Source organism: Fundulus heteroclitus, unplaced genomic scaffold, assembly GCF_011125445.2.
Source record: "Fundulus heteroclitus isolate FHET01 unplaced genomic scaffold, MU-UCD_Fhet_4.1 scaffold_58, whole genome shotgun sequence".
NCBI classification, from domain to species: domain Eukaryota; kingdom Metazoa; phylum Chordata; class Actinopteri; order Cyprinodontiformes; family Fundulidae; genus Fundulus; species Fundulus heteroclitus.
In genome coordinates, this window is record NW_023397011.1 from 265,043 (window position 1) to 285,658 (window position 20,616).

Genomic DNA, 20,616 nt, shown 5'->3' on the forward strand with positions numbered 1-20,616 from the left:
TTAGCAGTTATCCTTAGTTATTGCAACCGTAAAACTGCAGAAAATACGGACAGAGCTTTACTCCCTCGGCTCCTATGTCAGTCAAGAGGAGGATGTGCTGCAGCGCGTTATGAGGCGGAGGGATATGTTCGTTGGTCATACTCTGTAGTGTGGCAGCGTCACTTAGTTTAGAGTCCAAAAGACTTCACTCAGAAACAAGCTGACAACACTGCAACCCGCGACTCAGGAAAGTTACAAACAACCAATGTCACATGAAATAACCGGGCTTGGCAACATTGAGCGCGGGTCTGTTTTGCTTGTCTCTAGCATTCTGAGTTCTAGGAAAATCACCATGGGTAAAAAGAAAAAAAAATATCTGCAGAGCGCTGCGGGGAAACAAAGCATTAAAGGCATACTATGCAAAATTTTTCAGTTAATTATTGTGTTCCATACCGTTTTGGATGATTAAATGAGTCATTTCAGTTCGAACAAAGGTTTGCCCGGCCGCCCTGGTGGTCTGTGGGGAAAATACCGTACTGGCACCCACAGGCTCAGAAGTCTCGAGCAAGACCGCAAGAGTCGGTCTTGCTTTACGGCGAGAACTCCATGTGTTTTTGCCCTGCCATTCACTATATGCACGCGCGAAAGCAACAACAAAGAACCGCGTGTTAACGTCAAATAAACATGCAAGCATATCGAGTTTTTTTTTTTTTATTATTATTATTTATTTATTTTTATTTATTTTTTTGAATGTTGGCGAGGCGGTAGCGTGAGTTTGGCAAGGCGGCCGCCTCGCCAAGATAGCGCTGCGGGAAACCCTGATGTTTATACTTTCACTGTGTTAGTCATTGTTTGTACTGCCGTTTTTTTTACTTTTCGTTGCGTTCGCCTGTCTGCTAAGCTCAAAACAACTGCGCCTGGCTTGATGGAGAAACCAGAACAGCTGAGCATCTTTACGACAGTGCACTTTTACTTTCGCCCTCTGGGGGGAGCCTCGCTGGAAATTCAACCCCGGTTGCATAGTATAACTTTAATGCGCGTTAAAAAAAAAAAAAAAAAAATGATGTTCTATAAAGTTAATGCATTAATAACGCGTTAAAACTGAGAACCCTAATAAAAAAAATACTTTGCACAATTTAGAAATTTCTTATGACTATTTTGGGAAATGATTTTGAAAAGTTCATGGATGTTACGTTGTCATGGCAACGTCAAGTAGGCTAGTGGTCGCCGAGTAAAGAGCAGCAGACTAGTACATTTACAGAGTCTAATGACAAAAAAGAGGAGGAAATATGGCACAAAAACGAATTTCGGATTTCTTTGGAAAACCACCTCCAGTGAAGAAAACGACTAGTACAGTAACCACGACAACATAGAGCAGCCGGAGTGAGGAGACTCTACGGCTGCCTCTGATGGCAGGTGCACCGGCCGGCCCACCCCCTACACCCGCAACCCAACCAAGCGTAATTGAATTAGACAAGCCCTTCCAGCCAACATCCGGTTTCAAATTTCCTGCACGGCGTTGTGGTAATAAAACATTCTTATGTTCTGTGGCACTGGCTTGGTTTGCTAGATGGCAGTGGGTGCATTATGAGGAAGATACTGATCACATTTTGTGTTTTGTTTGTCTGAAAGCAATCGGAAAAAAAGTCATACCAAGAGGCAAATTTAAGAAAGACAACCCCTTCATAAATGCCGGCTTTTCAAATTGGCGTAAAGCCACTGAAAAATTCAATGAGCATGAGAGATCAGAATTACACAGCGAGTCAATACAAAAGTTGGTGGCTTTGGATGACATCCCCATTGATGCTCGCTTATCCAGCGCTCATGCCAGAAAGCAAGCTAGTGCCCGACACTGTTTGGAGCTTCTCTTCAGACAACTGGATGTCAGACACTATACAAAATGAAATAATTGAAAAGTTTGCCCACGCTATCCACAGGGAAATTGTTGCCCGCTCATCACACTGCAAATTTTATGGCCTTACAGCTGACGGCACACAACATATTTCAGACCTGCAGTCTGAAATATGTTGACAGCAGCCTTGAGCCTCACACTGTGTTTTTGGGATTTTATAACGCCCGGGACAGCACTGGAGAAACTCTTTTCAGTTGCATCAAGGATATTTTTTTAAGGCTAAACATACCTATTGAATGCATCGCAGGATTTTGTTTTGACGGAGCAGCTAATATGTCAGGGTGTTTTTCAGGCGTGCAAGCTCGGCTTAAAGAGTTAAACCCGCACTCACTTTATGTGCATTGCAGCAACCACTCCCTGGATTTGCTTCTCCAAGAAGCAGCGCGGGAAGTGAGTCTTGCGGCCGATGCTTTGAACTTTGTTCAGGGTGTCTGATCCGTCATAAGAGATGACGGATGAGACACATATATATGGCACATATATTCACCTGAGAACTGATGATGTCTGTGTGTTACAGACACTGGTTAACAATAAAGTGTATATGACAATAAAGTAGTAGATCTCAATCTATTTATTTATCGTATTTTAAATAGGCCTATTGACTCATAGGTCTTTTGTCCAAAAAAAAATAAATAAAAAAAATTTCACAGCACCCCCTGTTAAAAATTAATTCCAGCGGCCCTGACCGCATACGTAGAAGTCTGCCTCCGGGACGTCCACCTGAGTTCTTAGTTCGCCCTTCTTGGGTTGCTTTTGTCCCCCCCTCTCAGGCCCCCTCCGCCGGCCTTACTGGGTTGTTATTTTGTTAGAATTTTTGGACTTTTGAGAAACGTTTTTTTTTCAGGGCGTCTAGTATCTGCTCTTGAGGGGTACTGTCATGATTAAGGTTTTTGTTTGCTTTGTTTTGGACTTTTTCTAGTTTCAGCCTGTCACTCCTCAGTCACAGTCACCAGTCAATTAACCCAATTTAGCTCCACCTGCTACCAGTAATTACTGCCAACTCTGCTCACCTGTTCCCCTGTCTATATATACCTGCCTCGGCCAACTCTGGTCCCCTGCTCATCCCTGCCTGTCTGCACCATCAGCCATTATTCATCTGTCAAGTTGGGTTCTGATTGCCTCCCTCAGCTGCCACAACTCCTCATCACAATAAACCTTTTAAAATGTAACTCTGTTTGGCTGAATATCGGGTTCACCAGCATTAATCATTACAGATACTTTTTAAAGCAATATGATGTTTACTATAACACTTATTATATTTCTGAAATTCGCTACCCTTGTAATGCATTACTCCCAACTCTGCAAAACAACCCCCAATTACCTTGAATATTGAGTGTTTTTTCAGTCACCTTAACATGAGGGAAGTGATATTACAGTGTATGGTGCCACTTATTTAGACATCAAGCATTCATTTATATTTATCAGATTTTCTCTGTTATTCCTTGACACATTTGAATTATTCAAAAAGTGCCAGTGAGCAAAATAACATTTCTGTCGGGCTTATTCCAAGTTCGTTCTTCTCTCTTCCTCAGTTGGCTCTTGCCCACAGGGCAGCCACCGTGAGCCTGACAGCTTCTTTGGTTTCAAGATTAGATAGGCTACCTAAAGATGAAGTTTAGACGAAATAAATGTGTGCAAAAAACTTGCAATTTTAGTCCACCTTTTTCGGCCGTCTGGATCATTCTTTTTTGTCGGGAAATTATGAAAACTGAATGGAAGTTTATAAGCGCATTTCCTCTTTCTATCTTTGGGGAAACTTGGTGAAGCCTTGCAATCCCTTTTTTCCACCACTGTTCAAGCCTATAAAGTCCATATTAGAGCAATTGAGCATGGCATAAAGTGTACCGACCATTGTATGGGACATGTATTAACTTTTTAAGCCAGTTGGACCCAATCTTTGTAACAGCACAGCTACACCTATTTTATCAGGCTTTAAAAGTAGGTCAGAAATGGTAAAAAAAAAAATCTTTCCAAAATACTGCTAAGGAGGAGGCTTTAATGTTTATAAAATCAAGTCCCTAATTTTTACAGTATTGAAACACACAAAATGCCAATTAACTTCCTGATTCACCGGCCAAGTAGGCCGGTAGATGTAAAAATCAACCGGCGAGGCATATTTTTTACCGGCCGAAATATTAATCCTGAGCAGACCTCAATTTTGAAAAAAATTAAGAGTGAGATTATGTTAATTTTCGGGGGCGTGGTTAGGGGTGTGGCTGACTGGACCCTGGAAGAGAAATCTTTGTTTCCTGACTTTGATAAGAAAATATTGTAGTTGATTATAAAAGACACAATATGAATTATCAGATTCACGTCCAGGCAATAAAAAACACTACAGATTATCATTATTCTATCCATGTTGGTCTTATCTGTGAATGAAGCAGAGTTTAATCAAGCCTATACATCCCAACATTTTCCCTCAGCTACAACACTTAAAGCACACGCAGGGTTCACGCTGCGTCTTTACGCTGATCCAGCTGCTGGATTTTAACCTGGTGCGCTGCGTGCGAGGGATAAACAGTGGGGAAAATGCATAAATGAAGACTGTAAAGGGCTCCTTTTGGGAGGAGAGAAGGAATAATGGGTCTGAGCTAAAGCCCCCGATGTTACAAGTTCCTTAAAATGACCCTTAAAAGTCCGCACCTAAATTACATATAACGTAATTATGCGCACCTGAATTCAAGCGCAAGGCACCACGCCCACCGAAGTACCGCTGATTCTGCGTCGTTAAAATCAAAAGAGCATAAAACACAGCTACTGACTCTCCTATTGACTTTAATTGGGACATTTTGGTACGAGTTGAAGGACATTAAACGTAGTGATTAATGCTTTGAAGGCTGGCCGCTGATAAAAGCACCTGGCTCCGGGGGGGGGGGGGGGCAGTAAGAGCGGCGAAGCACAGAAACACAGCGCACGTAGTTAAAAAAAAGCAGAATAAATAAGAACGAAACTTATAAACATACTAATTGGCGTTTTAGACTGCCTCTGGTTAGCAGATCTGTTTTCTGATCCAGCGGGCATGACTGTTCTGAATGTGAAAGAAGCTGAACCAGCTCCGTAGAAGGCGGGTCTAGACTGAGCTCTGGATGGAGGGAGCTGTGAACAGATCATCCGCAGCCCAGATGGGTTTTATTATTTTTATATTTTTATTTTATTTGGTACAAACATTTACTCGCCATGTGGAAGCTAGCCCTCTGAAATTCACTCGCCAAACAGGAAATTTACCCGCATTTGGCGACTGGCGAGTGTTAATTTCGGACCCTGTGTGCAGATATACTTAACTGATCCCCCTCAAGGTCAGTATCATTAAAAACTAGAGAGTCTTACCTTTTAAACAGGATACACCTGTGGTGGTTGAATAATCCCACTGTGTAATTGAGTCTATAAAACTCTCACTCTCTGCTGCTGTGCACATAGTGACGCCCAGGCAGTTTCTCACAAACTACAGCTGTGACCAACTAATTAACGATTAATAATGTAACTTAATGAAGTACCCCCCCCCCCCCCCCCCCAATGTCTATCACCATAGCAACCCAGAGGAGTAAACAGGCCGTTCTAGAACTTTCTTAAAAAGATATGACAAGATATATGGCTTTTCTCTTCATTTTATTGCGTTTCCGTATTATTCGTGCCGTAAGGCGCACCGGATTATAACGTGTGCTAAATATTCTTCCCCGGTGTGTAATATCACTCGGTCTCTTCACGTACACAACTCTCTCCTGAGAGAGACAGAGCTATCCATCTCTGTCGGGAGGACAGAGTAGTAGGACTAGACTATCCTGTTTCTAACATAAGGCCAAAATAAAGTAAACTTTTATATTGAATTAACTTATTAGGTTTATTGTTGCTAGCAAGTACTCCAGGCACAGGCTGCCTAAAGGCTCCCATATACTTGGGTGTACTGTGAACTCCACGCTGACTCTTGGCGGACGTTTTACCCTTCATAGTCGAGCGTACTATTGCCTACATTTCTTGTGGCAAGTTCCTACAATTCCCACACTTTCTGCCAGTGCGACGTAGCAGTGGAAATAATGGCAAAATGTGTGATTAGCTAGTTGAGCACCTAGAGCTGTTTCTTTTCCAGCAGGCTCCCACCTGTCAGTGAGAACAGAGAGGGACTGTGATGCTGCGCGTCCTTTTGACAGCCTGCTTGGAGCAGCTCAGTGTATTAAGCTTGGTGTCACATATAAAACAGTTTGATAATTAAATACTATTTATATTACTATAAATAAATAGTAATTGCCGCCGAGAAGTGTATAGTGTGAAAACGCATACGGGATGCACGCGCTTTTCAGATCAGAGCCACCGATCCATATACTTCTGCTAGACTTCAGATGATCCCGCTTTTTGATACACTGAGCTGCATCAAACTCGGTGACACATAACAGTTTGATGTAAAGACTTTTTGTCACAGAGTGTCATGATGCAGCCTGAGGGCTGCATACTGAACATTTCTCGCTCCGTCTCCAGTGCAGTCCTGATTAGGAACACCTGTCAGGCTGCAATCACCATGGACTCATCCCACCTGCTCACTCCACCATATAAACTCACCTCAGTTTGTCCATGGTTACCGGTTCATCTCCAGTCCTCTGAACATCATGCCTGTCCTGTTCCTGCTCGTGTCCTGGTCCTGTTCCTGTCTGTTCCCGTCTGCCAGTTCCTATACCCCTGCAACCTCCGTCTGGTAAATGATTCTGGCTTTCATCATCCACTTCTTGCTGCTTCACTAAACTCTGGAAACTAGCTCTGTGTGTGTGTGTGCTGTGTTCTGGGTTCATCCAAGACAAATCATGACACAGAGAAGTCGTTAAAATTGAGTTATGCACATACCTATAGGCGGAGACCTCCGCAGCATGAACTACGCCCGAGAATGTGGTTTTTTTTTACATGAATGCAGTTTTAGTTTCAACATTACAGTCAGGTATTGACACATTGTACCGTAATGCTCCGAATTTCCATTAAGTGGAGCGGCTTCATCGCTTACCATAGTCATGCTTACACATTTTAATCAAATTTTCAGCGCATTGTACCACATAAAATCGGTCAGTAAACATAACGGTAATCATATGTAAGGTACATCGGATTATAAGACGCGCCATCAATTTTTGAGAAAATTTAAGGATTTTAAGTGTGCCTTATAGTATGCTGTGCACAATGGTATATGTTGATCAAACATATGGTAAATCTTGTTACCAAAGGCTTTGTCATGTGTAGAAGGAGTCATACAATTACAATAAGCACTTTTATTTGAACTGCTGCCATTTTATAAGGTGAAAAACACATTTGGCCAACCTTTAGCATGTTTGAATAAAGTGCCATAAACGCAGGTCTGGATGGTACACTGCCTACTAAAACCTTTGTGAAACAAATATGCTTCAGCTGATTCAGTCCAGATCTGCTGCAGTTATAGTCAAGATGTGGATATACAACGTTTGAGGCTTCTCCTATATTTTCAAAAGGGGTTTCTAGCAGTTTTGCAGTGGTTATTTTGAAAAATATTTAGGCGAGGCTCAGAAAGGGTTAATGTATTGTTTTATCTCCAAAGTATGATTCTGAAAAAGTTTGAAAATTTACTTTGAAAATGCTTGAATTTTACTGTGTGAAAAATGTATGTATCCTGGTCAGTGTACATCTGATGGACGATACCAGAAGGAGTTAAAGAATCAGTACAAAACTTTGTTGTAGTAAGAAAAAAATTTTCCCTGGTTACACTAAACACAGTGTTGGGACAGAAAGATGCATAAAAAGCGTTTAAACGATAAATGTGAAATTATGACTTTGATTGCTATAATTTATCTGTAGCACTTAAGTATATCTGAAAAAGAAATACTGCTTTGAAACTTCCAAAAATTATGGAAATGCATTTCTCACTCTAATACATATGTATCTTTAAATTTTTTTAGACAAGGTACATTCTGAAGGAAGCAGACTTCACCTACCCCATTTACACTACCCTTTTTTAACCGTGCAGAGACTGGTCCGAGCTCAGTAACTGAGATAACTATGGAGTGTAAATGGATCGCAAACTGAACTGAACCGTGCCAGACACAACTGGACCACGCTACATGGTGGCCCACACGATGGGTGGGCTCGGCCCGGTTTTTCAGTGGCACTGCCACTGTTCTCTGATAACAAAGGGCGCAGGAACAGACCGCGTCATCTCCTTACAGTCAGCTGACTAATTTTGCGGTTTCAGAAATTCATAACAATACTAGCTTCCTTACCGTGTCACACGGTTTCCAGTCATGATTCTGCTTAGCAGTGTGATGAACATCGACGTCTGTCGTTTGTTTCCTGCGTCTGTTAGCCCTGATTAGACGTTTGTCTTATCCACTTCCCAAAAGCCGACTCCGTCAAGTAAATTCACTAAATGTCGCCTTCTTCGCCTGACTCTCCGCAAACAACGGAATATCACAATTATAACCAAGCATAATTTCCTGAATGTTACGGGCGCCGCCATTTTGATTTGCTTGAATTCCTCCTTCAATCCCAGAGAGCAGTAGTACCGTAGATCGTCACTAGGAGGCGAACCGTGCTAGCGTGATGTGTAAATGGTCGTCAGAACCAATTTCGGTCCGAGCTCGGCATGGATCGGTTTAACAAGGGTAGTGGAAATGGGGCTACCATTGCACACAAATGCTAAATCACCTCCTTTTAGTAATTGTAAAATGATTTAGAACTTAAGGAGATTCTCTACATAACTGAACATTCTCAAACTATAGAAGATAGTTTTTTAATTTTGTGTAAAGCAGGGAGGGAATAAAGAAATGTATACCAAATGTTAAGTCATACAAATGAACAAAGAGAGAAAGAAATTCAATTAACACAAATTCTTATACTGATAAACTCCTACAAATACAGAATTTCATGTTTGGTTTGAATGAGGTAAAACAAAGAAAGTAATTAGCAAATTTTTTTTACCAATATATATATTTTTGAGATTTTTGCATTTTGGAAATACAAACATATAATTATTTTTATAAATTATATGTAATTTTTATTTATAAAGCCAAAAATAATAATTTTGATTTGTTTTTGTTTTTTCCCCAGTTTTGTCTTCCATCATGGTGAACCAAGTTCAACAAGTGGAAGGTTGCTGGCAGTCAACTAAAGGTGAATCAAGCGGAGCCAGCAACAGCAGCGGAGAGAGCTCCAAGGAGGGCTCTCGATGCTCAACGCCTGTGCTTGATGCTGATCGCTCTGACCGGCTGCAGGAAAAGATGAGGAAGAGGATTGCTTCCGGAGATCAGTGGTTTTCTCTGGAGTTCTTCCCTCCACGTACGGCTAGTGGGGCGGTAAACCTAATCTCAAGGTACAAAAACCAACTCCAATTTTCCTCAAGGCCCACTGAGGGCCTTTCAGACCTTTTCTTTGGAGTTTGGCTGCTTGTTTAATCATGCTCGGTCCAGTTTTTGTTTTTGCCCATGGCAGAATATCCTGTGTGAAATCTATGGTGGACAAGTTTGGAATAAATAAAAACATCTAGTCTTGTCGAGAACATTTGACACAGGACTTGAGAGATGATTAATTTTCTGGCAATTATTTGCCGTATGCCTTGTTTTCAACTTGTTGATGTCATATTATGCCCATTACATACATATGCACACACAGCTCCAGTTATATATCAAACCTTTTCATGCACTGCAAAATGAAACATGTTCTAAGATGCTCCAAGGCATGTTAACTCAGTGTTGATCACAGTAAACTTCTACAGTTTTGAAAAGAAGCTGTCGAAAAACAGCCCCACGCCATAACCCCCCTGACTAACTCCCATGACAAAAAGCTCATACAAGTGTTATACTTATGGCAATTGGCAATATTTAGTTTACAAACTAAATATTTAGCTTGCCAATTAACTACTTAGTTAGCAAGCTAAATACACTGCTCAAAAAATAAAAGGAACACTTAAATAACAAATCCTAGATCTGAATGAATGAAATATTCTTATTAAATACTTTATGTATGTAGTTGAATGTGCTGACAACAGAATCACACAGAATTTAGTTTATTGGCAGTTGGCAAACATCTTTTCAGTGTGCATTACCGCCACCAACTGGTGAGGAGTGTGCGTCAGCCAGCATTGACGACTGCCTGCATGAGGTATACGGCTCCACCACATGGCACCACATAACGAATCGATAACGGAATTCGTTGCCAACGCTTTAAATTATCGATTTTATTGATTCGTTGTTGCAGCCCTAAACATTTAATTTCCTAACTAAATATTCAATTAACAAGCTAAATATTTAATTTGCAAACTAAATATTTATTTTCCAAGCTAAAATATTTTGCTTGGATCTAAATGTTTAGCTAATATGCAAATTCCCTTGCCGATGAGCGCTTCAGTCCTCACTCATTACCCATTTTAGTAACACTTTATAATAACTACCCGTTATAACTAAACAATGGATAAATTGTAAACTGTTAATTGAGTTACTAATCACTTGTTAAGTGTTTAATAGTTTGCTAAGGCTTTATAACTGCCTTATAGATAGTTAATCGACCATTAATTAGTTAGTCAATTACTTACTAATGTACTTGTTTAGTATCAGTTAATAGTTTATATGTTATTGGGACGTTATTCTAAAGTTGCAGCTATTCCTCGTTTATTAACTGCTGGTAAATGAGGAATAGCTACAACTTTAGAATAACGTCTCAATAAAATACATAAGCTTATAACGAATACTTAACTACTACATTAACTCATAATTTACAGATCAATTGTTAATAGTTTGTGAACCATCTACTAATACCAGTGAAACTTTGTAGAACAGCAAATTATTGAAAAAAGTTCAAGGTACAGAAATTTGACGTGATTTTTAAAATATCACATTTTTGAACCTCAACCTTCTTCAACCCATAGACTTTTTTATGTACTATATTTTACCAAAGACATACAACAGATAACGTGTTGAACATTGTCTTTAATGTACAGAAACACACATACTGAGTCATCACATGGCAGAACAACAGTATACAAACCCATGAGGTTTGGGCACTTTTTGTTCTAAACATTTAATAAAAAGAATATTTCAGAGAGACATTTAATGTCTCTCTGAAATATTCTTTTTATTAAATGTTTATTAAATGTTAATTAAATGTTGCTGTGATGTATAGACATTTAATGTCTATACATCACAGCAATGTCATGGATTTTCCGTCCTAATGGCCTCTTGTGCTGCTTACGGGCAAGCCACTCATACCAATCAATAACTCTGAGATGGTCTGCCAGTAACTCCTCTGTATGATTCCCCCTGAGTCTCCACATATTTTCCTTAACCGTTCTCCAGGCCCTCTCTATGTGCTGAGTATGTGCACCTGTTTGGGCATCAACATATGACACTGTGATTGACAGTGAAATGGGTGTAACCTAGCTGAGGTAAAGCATTGCGATAAGCCCACCAGTCATCACTTATTATTGTGGATGCCACTTTAACATGGTGAGCTATAGGGTAGTTCACGCGTGACGTCAGCGCTACATCCGGGTCCCGCGGGTAGGCAAAAAACAGTACTGTTCTCGTCTACTACATGACAAAACGGGTGATTTAGAGCGTGCTTTTAGTTAGTTTATTTTTGGAATCTAAGCAATGCCTACGACTTGTTGTGCTCCCGGTTGCACAGAGAGGCATTCCAAATCGTTGGATGTACGTTTCTGTCGTTTACCGAAGCAGGAAGGACGAAGAAAGAAATGGATATTTTCAATGAAAAGAGCGCAGGCAGACACTCCCAATGGACTGGGGAGCCATCATACTACGACAGAATTTGCAGTCTACACTTCATCTCCGGTAAATACAACTTAATTCTGCTCTAGTCGTTGTTCTGCCTAAATAGCGGCGGAGGGGAGGTGGTGATCACTAGACGGGCCGGAGAAGCGGCTGCTGCTCCAGACAGCGGCTGCATTACGCCCCCGTTCACGGGCGCTAGTACTTCTGTGTTTACGCTGCAATGTCGCCAACACCCCCACCCATTTTAACAAGACAAAAACACCAAAATAATCTGTAGTGAACAATGTTTTTTTTAACCTACCGGGCGGGTCTTCCTCTCTGCTGAGACGCGGCCTGTGTCGGACGCCGCTTTGTGCTGTTGCACAAACGTGTGAACAACATCCATCCATCCATCTTCTGACCGCTTAATCCCTCATGGCGTCGCGGGCGTTGCTGGAGCCTTTTTCCCGATATAAAATAATTGTAGCCGACCAGTGGTTTCAGGGGCTTTCGTGCTCTGTCATCTGTACTGGCCTGCGTGTTTATAAGGCAGCTGTATATGTCGCGGTACAGAACACTTGGCCAGCATTTCACAGACTCGCTCCATCCCTTCAGGCTTTTGCTGTGTGGATCTGGCAATATGATACCATCAACCATCGACTTACTATTAAAGCGATCTTGTGATACGTTATCTAAAGAAGAAAAATACGTGGAGAACTCGTCAGTTTCTCTGTTTGCATCCGCCATTGTGTTCGCCTTTTGCCTACCAGTCCGGCGCGCATCTTATGTCATTGTGATACACATCTCCATATTCAGCATGGATGTGAGGAGAAACTGCTGAAACTGGCGGTGGCATGGGGCTCTGGAGCCAATAAAATTAATTGCCTTTATCACAGGTTTCATAACGTGATCATATTTTAGATGTTTGGCGCACAGAACTTGTTGGTGAATAATACAGTGGAGTTTTATAGCGTTGCCTCCCTCTTCGCTGACTTTTTTGCACACTAGCGTTGATAGCCCACTTTGCTCACCAACTATGGCAGGTGCGCCGTCCATAATAATCCCAGTGATTTTATTCCACTGTAGTTTCATGTCATTTGCGGTGGAACAAACGGAAGCGAACAAATCTATTCCTTTCGTTTGGTCCGTAAGGCTCTGAAGGTCGAGAAGCTCTTCACTCACATTCATTTCATTTTCTATTCCTCTTAGAAAAATCAGTAACTGAGCGGTGTCAGACGCATCCGTGTTTTCGTCGCAGGCTAATGAGAAAAAGACAAACTCCTCTCCTTTTGCCTCTAACTGTCCCTTGATATCAGATGAAATTTCTTCAGTCCTTCGGGCCACAGTGCTACGTCCCAGGCAACATTGGCAAAGTCTTGCTTTTTCTCAGGACAAATTCTCTCCACCAGTTGCATAACGCTGTCTTTAATAAATTCACCCTCAGTGAAAGGTTTGCAGTGCTTGGCAATTAGCATTGCCACCTTTGTAGAATTTTCTTTTGATTCACGGGCTCTCGTGAAAAAACTGAGCTGTCAAAGCTGCTTCCAGTTGCTTCAGTTTTTCGGTGTGTTCGTTCGCGGTTAACTTGTCGTAGTTAACATGTTTCGTGTGGTAGTGCCTCTTGACATTAAATTCTTTGAAAACAGCCGCAGTCTCTTAGCAAATTAGGCAGACACAGTTGTGTCGAATCTCAGCGAAAAAGTACTCACATTTCCACTTGTCCTTGAAACGGCGGCCCTCATTGTCAACTTTCCTCTTTTTCGTACTAGTTGCCATTTTCGTAATGGGTTCAAAATATTCTTTATGCTCGAGTGCGAATATGCTGTTAGCTCATTGGTCACAGAGCAGGACGGGGGATAGAAAGTTTACCGACAATTATTTTACTCTCACAGTAACACAGTTACTAGCGGAATATGTCAGAGCAGGGCCTGGGACCGGGCGCTTTCATAAAGAGGTTGGTGATGATGAGTTTTACCCAGAATGCACCTGGAGAAAATATCGGAGATCCACTTGGAAATTTACATCATAAAGTTAAATATGAGTGAAAATAAAGCCAATCAAGCGGAATAACATTTTATTCAATATTTTACACCAACCACATCACTAAAATCAGTCAGTCTTTTACAGTTTTTTAGAAACCATGACTGAGTCCTTACTGTGTAGCAGTTATAAACAATTCTCCGTAACAAGACTTGACTTTATGCTGTTTACTGTCATGAAAAAATTAATATAGGGTCTTTATGGAATTATTTATCCACTATCTTTCCAGCAATCAGCTGGGCTATTGCGTATCATATGTGTGTATTGTTGTCTGCGGGAAAGTGCGCTAGCGGGCCACATATCACTGAATTTATGACAGGATGCTTCGGGCCGGTGGAAATATGGACGCGGGCCGTATTTGGCCCGGGGGCCGGACTTTGGGCATGCCTGCCATTGTGTATGGCTGTACACAAAGCACATCCAGTTGAAGAGGGATCCCTTTGACTTGCTGAACATAGATTTGTGTCTAATTGACCTCTTCAGTTTCCTCTTTCTGTGGTTATGGTGTTTGCAAACCCTGAAAATATACAAACAAAGATAACGATGACTCAGGCGATGACTCATGGAGGTGGCTAAAGCATCCTATCCTATTATTCCAGATACTGAGGCAACTGTAGCTCCAACAGCACATTTACATATTAAGAAGAATCAGCTAAAGCTTAGTGAGGCCAAGAAGCAGCACACATTTCATGTCAAGGACCTCCAAGTTAATAATATTTGGCCATGGTTTTTGGCCAATATTTGGCCAATATTTTGTAACAGATCCCTCCATAAAATGTGTTAAATGTTTCAAAAGTGTTGAATATTAATTTCTAGAAATGAATGTTAACAATGCCCTGCGATAGACTGGTGACCTGTCCAGGGTGTACCCCGCCTCTCGCCAATTGAATGCTGGAGATAGGCACCAGCACCATTCGCGACCCCAACATGGGGCAAGCATGACGGAAATGGATGGATGCATGCAAAATGTAAACATGAATTATGATATATTGTGCACTCTTAATAGCTAACAATTAAATTAATTTCATTTCATCCAATAAAATTAAATGCTCCTCCACGTCGAGAGGAGCCAGTTGAGGTGGCTCGGGCATCTGGTTAGGATGCCTCCCTCGTGAGGTGTTCCGGGCACGTCCCACCGGGAGGAGGCCCAGAGGGAGACCCAGGACACGCTGGAGGGACTGTTTCTCGGCTGGCCTGGGAACGCCTTGAGATTCCCACGGAGGAGCTGGCCCAAGTGGCCGGGGAGAAGGACGTCTGGGCCTCCCTACTGAAGCTGCTACCCCTATGACCCGACCCCGGATAAGCAGAAGACGATGAATGGATGGATGGATGGCAATAAAAATAAATATAAAACATACCATGCATAGTTTTCCACACAAACTAATTCCTTGAATTTCATCTTGTTTGCATTTTTGACATCTCATCCATCTTAGAAGCCTTTTCTTCAGCATCCATTTGATTATTTCTCTGTGTCTTCTTTTACATTTAGTTCTGCCTTCAATAAGCTTTCTTAGCTCAGTGGCTAAACCAGGCATTATTTGGCCACGATATCACAATACAACTTGATAATGGCTGTTCTATTTTCTTCTCCTACGTTCTTTCCAAACACATCACACAAACTTCCGAGTCTGTGTTCCTACTACGTATGAAACAAGCCAATCATAATTTTATTCACGGGCTGGAGGCGGAGCCTTTTCCATCATATTGGTTGGTTGTCAACTTGTCAATGATCTCGTATCACCACTGTGGCGTGAGTGACTAATACTTTTTCACTCACTCGGCAAATTCTTGATGCACAGCTCGTATTAGCATAGACTTCAAAGAATGTATACAAAGTCTGGCAAAACGTGCAATACCAGTGTTTCCAGTGGCGATGCGCAAAATAACGAGATAAATCCAGGTACTGTCGGGAGGAAGAGAAAGAAGTCAACAGCGCGAACTACACCTGTGGACCATGTGGTGCATATGGACAACGGTAAGCTAGACTGCATGTTAACAAAGTCCTGCTAGAAAGAGGATTAGCCCGACTAGTGAAGTGTCCAGTGTTAAGTGTGTTTGTGTGTGTGTGTTGATTCAATGTTGACACTGTCAATTATAAAGGCTGAGCTATATATGGATGTTATATAGCATAATGTGTGTCTTTTCCTGCTTTTTAAAGGTAAAGTGACTGATTTAGCTGGTAAAACTTGGTCTGGAACAACTGCAAAATAGTAAAACAAGAATGATCATACCCGTGATTATATGCATCTAAACTTTAGAATACACAAATTATCAAGGTATGTATCATACCATGACAGAACCTAAAAATATTGAGATATATTAAAAGGGCATATCTTCCAGCTATATATATATATATATATATATATATATATATATATATATATATATATATATATATATATATATATATATATAATAGCTATAAAATTACGTTCACTCATTCAGAGATCCAGGGCAGATATCTAGAGCTAGCTGCTCATTATTTGATTTTACCTTCACTTGGTTTTTTTAATTATTTATCCTATCATTCCAGATACTGAGGCAACTGTGGCTCCAACAGCATACTTGCATATTAAGAAGAAGCAGCTAAAGCTTCGTGAGGCCAAGAAGAAGCAGCACACACTCAAAGAAAAAAAACTGACCTGACTAAGGAAAGAGACTCCCCCTGCCAACAAATTGGTCAAAGTAAGTTGGCTTAACACTTTGGGATACTGACAAAGTATCAGTCAAACGATCTGAAAACGTACTTTTGAAGAACAGCAGCAGCAGAAAAGGGAGTGTTTAACTTACCACTGTGAGCTCTGTTTGCGCTGTCTGGAATGAATCTGCAGCCACAGTGCATTCAGAGATGGTCAGTCTGAAGAGCACATGCGCGGCTCCTATCTTCGCACTCTGTGCTCCATTAACCAGCCTTGGAAACCGTGACGTCAGACCACTGTTGTGAATTCGTATTCTCAAAGAAAAAAATCTGTATTCTCAAGCAGCCGCTGCTGTTTGTGTTCATGAAGAATAAAGCACAAATTTAAACTTGAAATTTGTATTTATTAGTTATTGAAGTTGTAACTATTCAAACCGTATGTTGTATCTTTTGAATGCGATTTAAATTATGATTTTACAAATGTTTGTTATGCACAACTTCTGACTAATATGGACACAACTATCCTTTTATGTACAAGTTTATATTGGAAGTGACCTTACCTCATACAATTGACACATCTTCCTCAGCCATCCCGTCACCTGGTGCATCTTCTTTCTCTCCATCCTCCAGTTCAACCAACTCCACATCATCTATGTCATCCAGCTCCTCTTTATCCTCTTCATCCAGCTCCTCATCCTCAACAATTGATTCTTCAGATTCAGAGAAGAAATTGAAGAAAAGACGCAAGAAGGAAAAGAAGCCCCACCATAAGTCTCAAGAAAAAGGACAAGAGGAAGAAAAAAAGAGAAGAAAAAAAGGCAACATGGCAAGCAGAAAGGTAAGTGTAAATAGTGGAAGGCAACAAGTCTGCATCCCTCATGCCTTTCAGGCATGTAGACATTACAGTGTCTGTCTCTCTCACACACACGCGCGCACACACACACACACACACAAACACACACACACACATATATATATATATATATATATATATATATATATATATATATATATATATATATATATATATATATATATATATATATATAGTCAGTATTGCAGAAATACCCTGCAGATAGCAGCAATGTTGTTTCTTCCCATTCACAAATAGATGTCTTTGTTAACGGTATGACTTTGTCATTGCGTTCTGCATTAGACAATGTAGCTCCCTTGAAAAAGAAGGTGATTATTCACAGGAAGCTGGCTCCCTGGTTTAATTCAGAGCTGCGTTCCTTGAAGCACAATGTTAGGAAATTGGAGAGAAAATGGCGCTCTACACACCAAGAGGAATCCTACCTAATCTGGAGGGAGAGTCTATTGTTGTATAACAAGACCCTTCGCAGAGTTAGAGCAGCATATTTTTCCTCATTAATTAAGGAGAACAAAAATAATCCTAGATTTCTCTTCAGTACAGTTGCCAAACTTAGTCATAGCTCCTTTGATCCATCCATTCCCTTAGCTCTTAGCAGTAATAATTTTATGGGATTCTTCATAAATAAAATTGATTCCATTAAAAATAAAATAATTGGCATCCTCCCAAACATGATTACCTCGTCCTCAGTAAGTGAGGCAGCATTGGAGGAATCTTTAGAACCTGTGCAGTGTTTGAACTGTTTAGAAGCAGTAGAGCTTTCTGAGCTATCTAAAATTTTAGCTTCATCTAAACCTTCTACCTGTATGCTAGACCCAATCCCAACCAAGTTGTTTAAGGAGGTATTCCCTTTGATCAGTGGTCCTATTTTAGACATGATTAATCTATCCTTGGTAAATGGATATGTACCACAGGCTTTTAAAGTAGCTGTTATTAAACCTTTACTTAAGAAACCATCTCTTGATCAAGATGAGTCAGTAAATTACAGACCTATATCTAATCTTCTTTTCTTATCTAAAATTCTTAAGTAGTTGCTAATCAACTTTGTGAACATTTACAAAGTAATGACCTACTTCAGGAGTTTCAGTCAGGCTTCAGAGCTCATCATAGCACTGAAACAGCTCTGGTGAAGGTCACCAATGATATTCTCATGGCCTCAGATAATGGACTTGTGTCTATACTTGTCCTGTGAGATCTCAGTGCTGCATTTGACACAGTTGATCACAATATTCTCCTACAAAGACTTGAGCATACTGTAGGAATTAAGGGGAAAGCATTAGGCTGGTTTAAATCTTATCTGTCAGACAGATTCCAGTTTGTTCATGGTAATAATAAATCTTCCTCAAACTCTAGGGTCACCTGTGGAGTACCACAGGGTTCAGTTCTTGGACCAATTCTCTTTACTATATGTATGCTTCCGATTGGCAAAATTATCAGACAGCATGGGATTAATTTCCAATGTTATGCTGATGACACTCAGCTATATTTATCCATAAATCCTGATGAATCCAATCAGTTACTTCGACTGCAGTCATGTCTTGATGACATCAAAAGCTGGATGACTTTAAATTTCCTGCACTTAAATTCTGACAAGACAGAAGTTTTAATCTTTGGACCAGAGTCCTCAAAAAATAAACTTCTTAATCAATCACTTAGAGGCATACTATGCAACATTTTTCAGTTAATGTGTTCCATACCGTTTTGGATGATTAAATGAGTCATTTCAGGTCGAACAAAGGTTTTCTCGGCCGCCCTGGTGGTCTGTGGGGGAAATACCGCACTTGCAATAGCAAGAGCTCTCGGCCCGCACACACAGGTTCAGAACTCTCGTGCAACACCGCGAGAGTCGGCCTTGCTTTACGGCGAGAACTCCATGTGTTTTTTCCCTGCTATTCACTATATGCATTTTTATTAATTTTTTTGAATGTTGGCGAGGCGGTAGCGTGAGTTTGGCGAGGCCGCCGCCTCGCCAAGATAGCGCTGCGGGAAACCCTGATGTTCATACTTACACTGTGTTAGTCATTGTTTGTACTGCCGTTTTTTTTACTTTTCGTTGCGTTCGCCTGTCTGCTAAGCTCAAAACAACCGCGCCTGGCTTGACGGAGAAACCAGAAAATCAACCCCGGTTGCATAGTATACCCTTAATCTGGATGGCATTAACTTGGCCTCTAGTGATAAAGTAAAAAATCTAGGTGTTGTTTTCGACCAAGACATGTCATTTAAATCCCATATTAAACAGGTTTCCAGAGTTTCCTTTTTTCACCTCAGGATTATCGCCAAATTTAGAAACATTCTGTCCAGGGGTGATGCTGAAAAAGTACTCCATGCATTTGTCTCTTCAAGGCTGGACTATTGTAATTCTTTACTATCAGGAAGTCCACAAAATGCAGTTCAAAGTCTTCAGCTGATCCAAAATGCTGCAGCAAGAGTTCTGATGAAAATCAACAAGCGGGATCATATTTCTCCTATTTTAGCTTCCCTTCGTTGGCTTCCTGTTAAATCAAGAATAGAGTTTAAAATTCTTCTTCTAACGTATAAAGCCCTTCATAATCAAGCTCCATCATATATCAAAGCTGTGATTACCCCGTATGTTCCTAACAGAGCACTTCGCTCTCTGACTGCAGGTCTGCTGGTGGTTCCTAGAGTCTCTAAAAGTAGAATGGGAGGCAGATCCTTTAGCTATCAGGGTCCTCTCCTGTGGAACCATCTCCCAGTTTTGGTCCTTGAGGCAGACACCCTGTCTACTTTTAAGACTAATCTTAAAACTTTCCTTTTTGACAAAGCTTATCGTTAGAGTGGCTCATGCTACCCTGAGCTATCTCTATAGTTATGCTGCTATAGGCTTAGGCTACTGGAGGACATCAGGGCCTATTTTTCTCACTCTACTGATTTCCACTGTTCTCCAGTCTACTGTTCTCCAGTTTTGCATTGCATTACATTGAAATTACTGTTGTCATTTCAGCTTTTAACTTTTTGCTCTCTCTCTTTTTTCTTCATAGTAGGTACACCTGGTCTGACGTTCTGTTAACTGTGACATCATCCAGGGAAGACAGATCACCCGCTATTACCATCTAATGTAGAACAGATTACTGGATCAATGTGTGCTTCTGTGATTTTTGGTCTGTCTTGTTGTGTCTCTGCTCTGTCTTCTGTAACCCCCAGTCGGTCGAGGCAGATGACCGTTCATACCGAGACCGGTTCTGCTGGAGGTTTTTCCTTCCCGCTAATGGGTGGTTTTTCTTTCCACTGTTGCTTCATGCTTGCTCAGTATGAGGGATTGCTGCAAAGCCATGGACAATGCAGACTACTCTCCCTGTAGCTATACGGTTCTCCAGGAGTGAATGCTGCGTGTCGGGACTTTGAAGCAATCAAATGGTTCCCATATATAGGAAATTTTTGGCCAATCTGTATAATATGAGTGATTTTGACTTTGTAAAGTGCCTCGAGATTACATGTTTCATGAATTGGCGCT

At 40.9% G+C, this 20,616-nt stretch overlaps 1 protein-coding gene across 3 annotated transcripts in view; it reads left to right on the plus strand.

Moving 5' to 3' along the window:
* The window catches only part of mthfr (methylenetetrahydrofolate reductase (NAD(P)H)), a 94,335-nt gene that overhangs the window by 26,391 nt on the left and 47,328 nt on the right, over nt 1-20,616 (plus strand). For 2 of the 3 annotated variants that reach the window (XM_036133128.1, XM_036133129.1), the window contains one exon: nt 8,942-9,203. In XM_036133128.1, the coding sequence (XP_035989021.1) occupies nt 8,956-9,203 (248 nt within the window). In that variant the 5' untranslated portion in view covers nt 8,942-8,955. Of the gene's footprint in view, nt 1-8,941; nt 9,204-16,091; nt 16,321-16,903; nt 17,112-20,616 lie in introns of those variants that run through there. The other variant, XM_036133130.1, reaches the window with a different exon arrangement.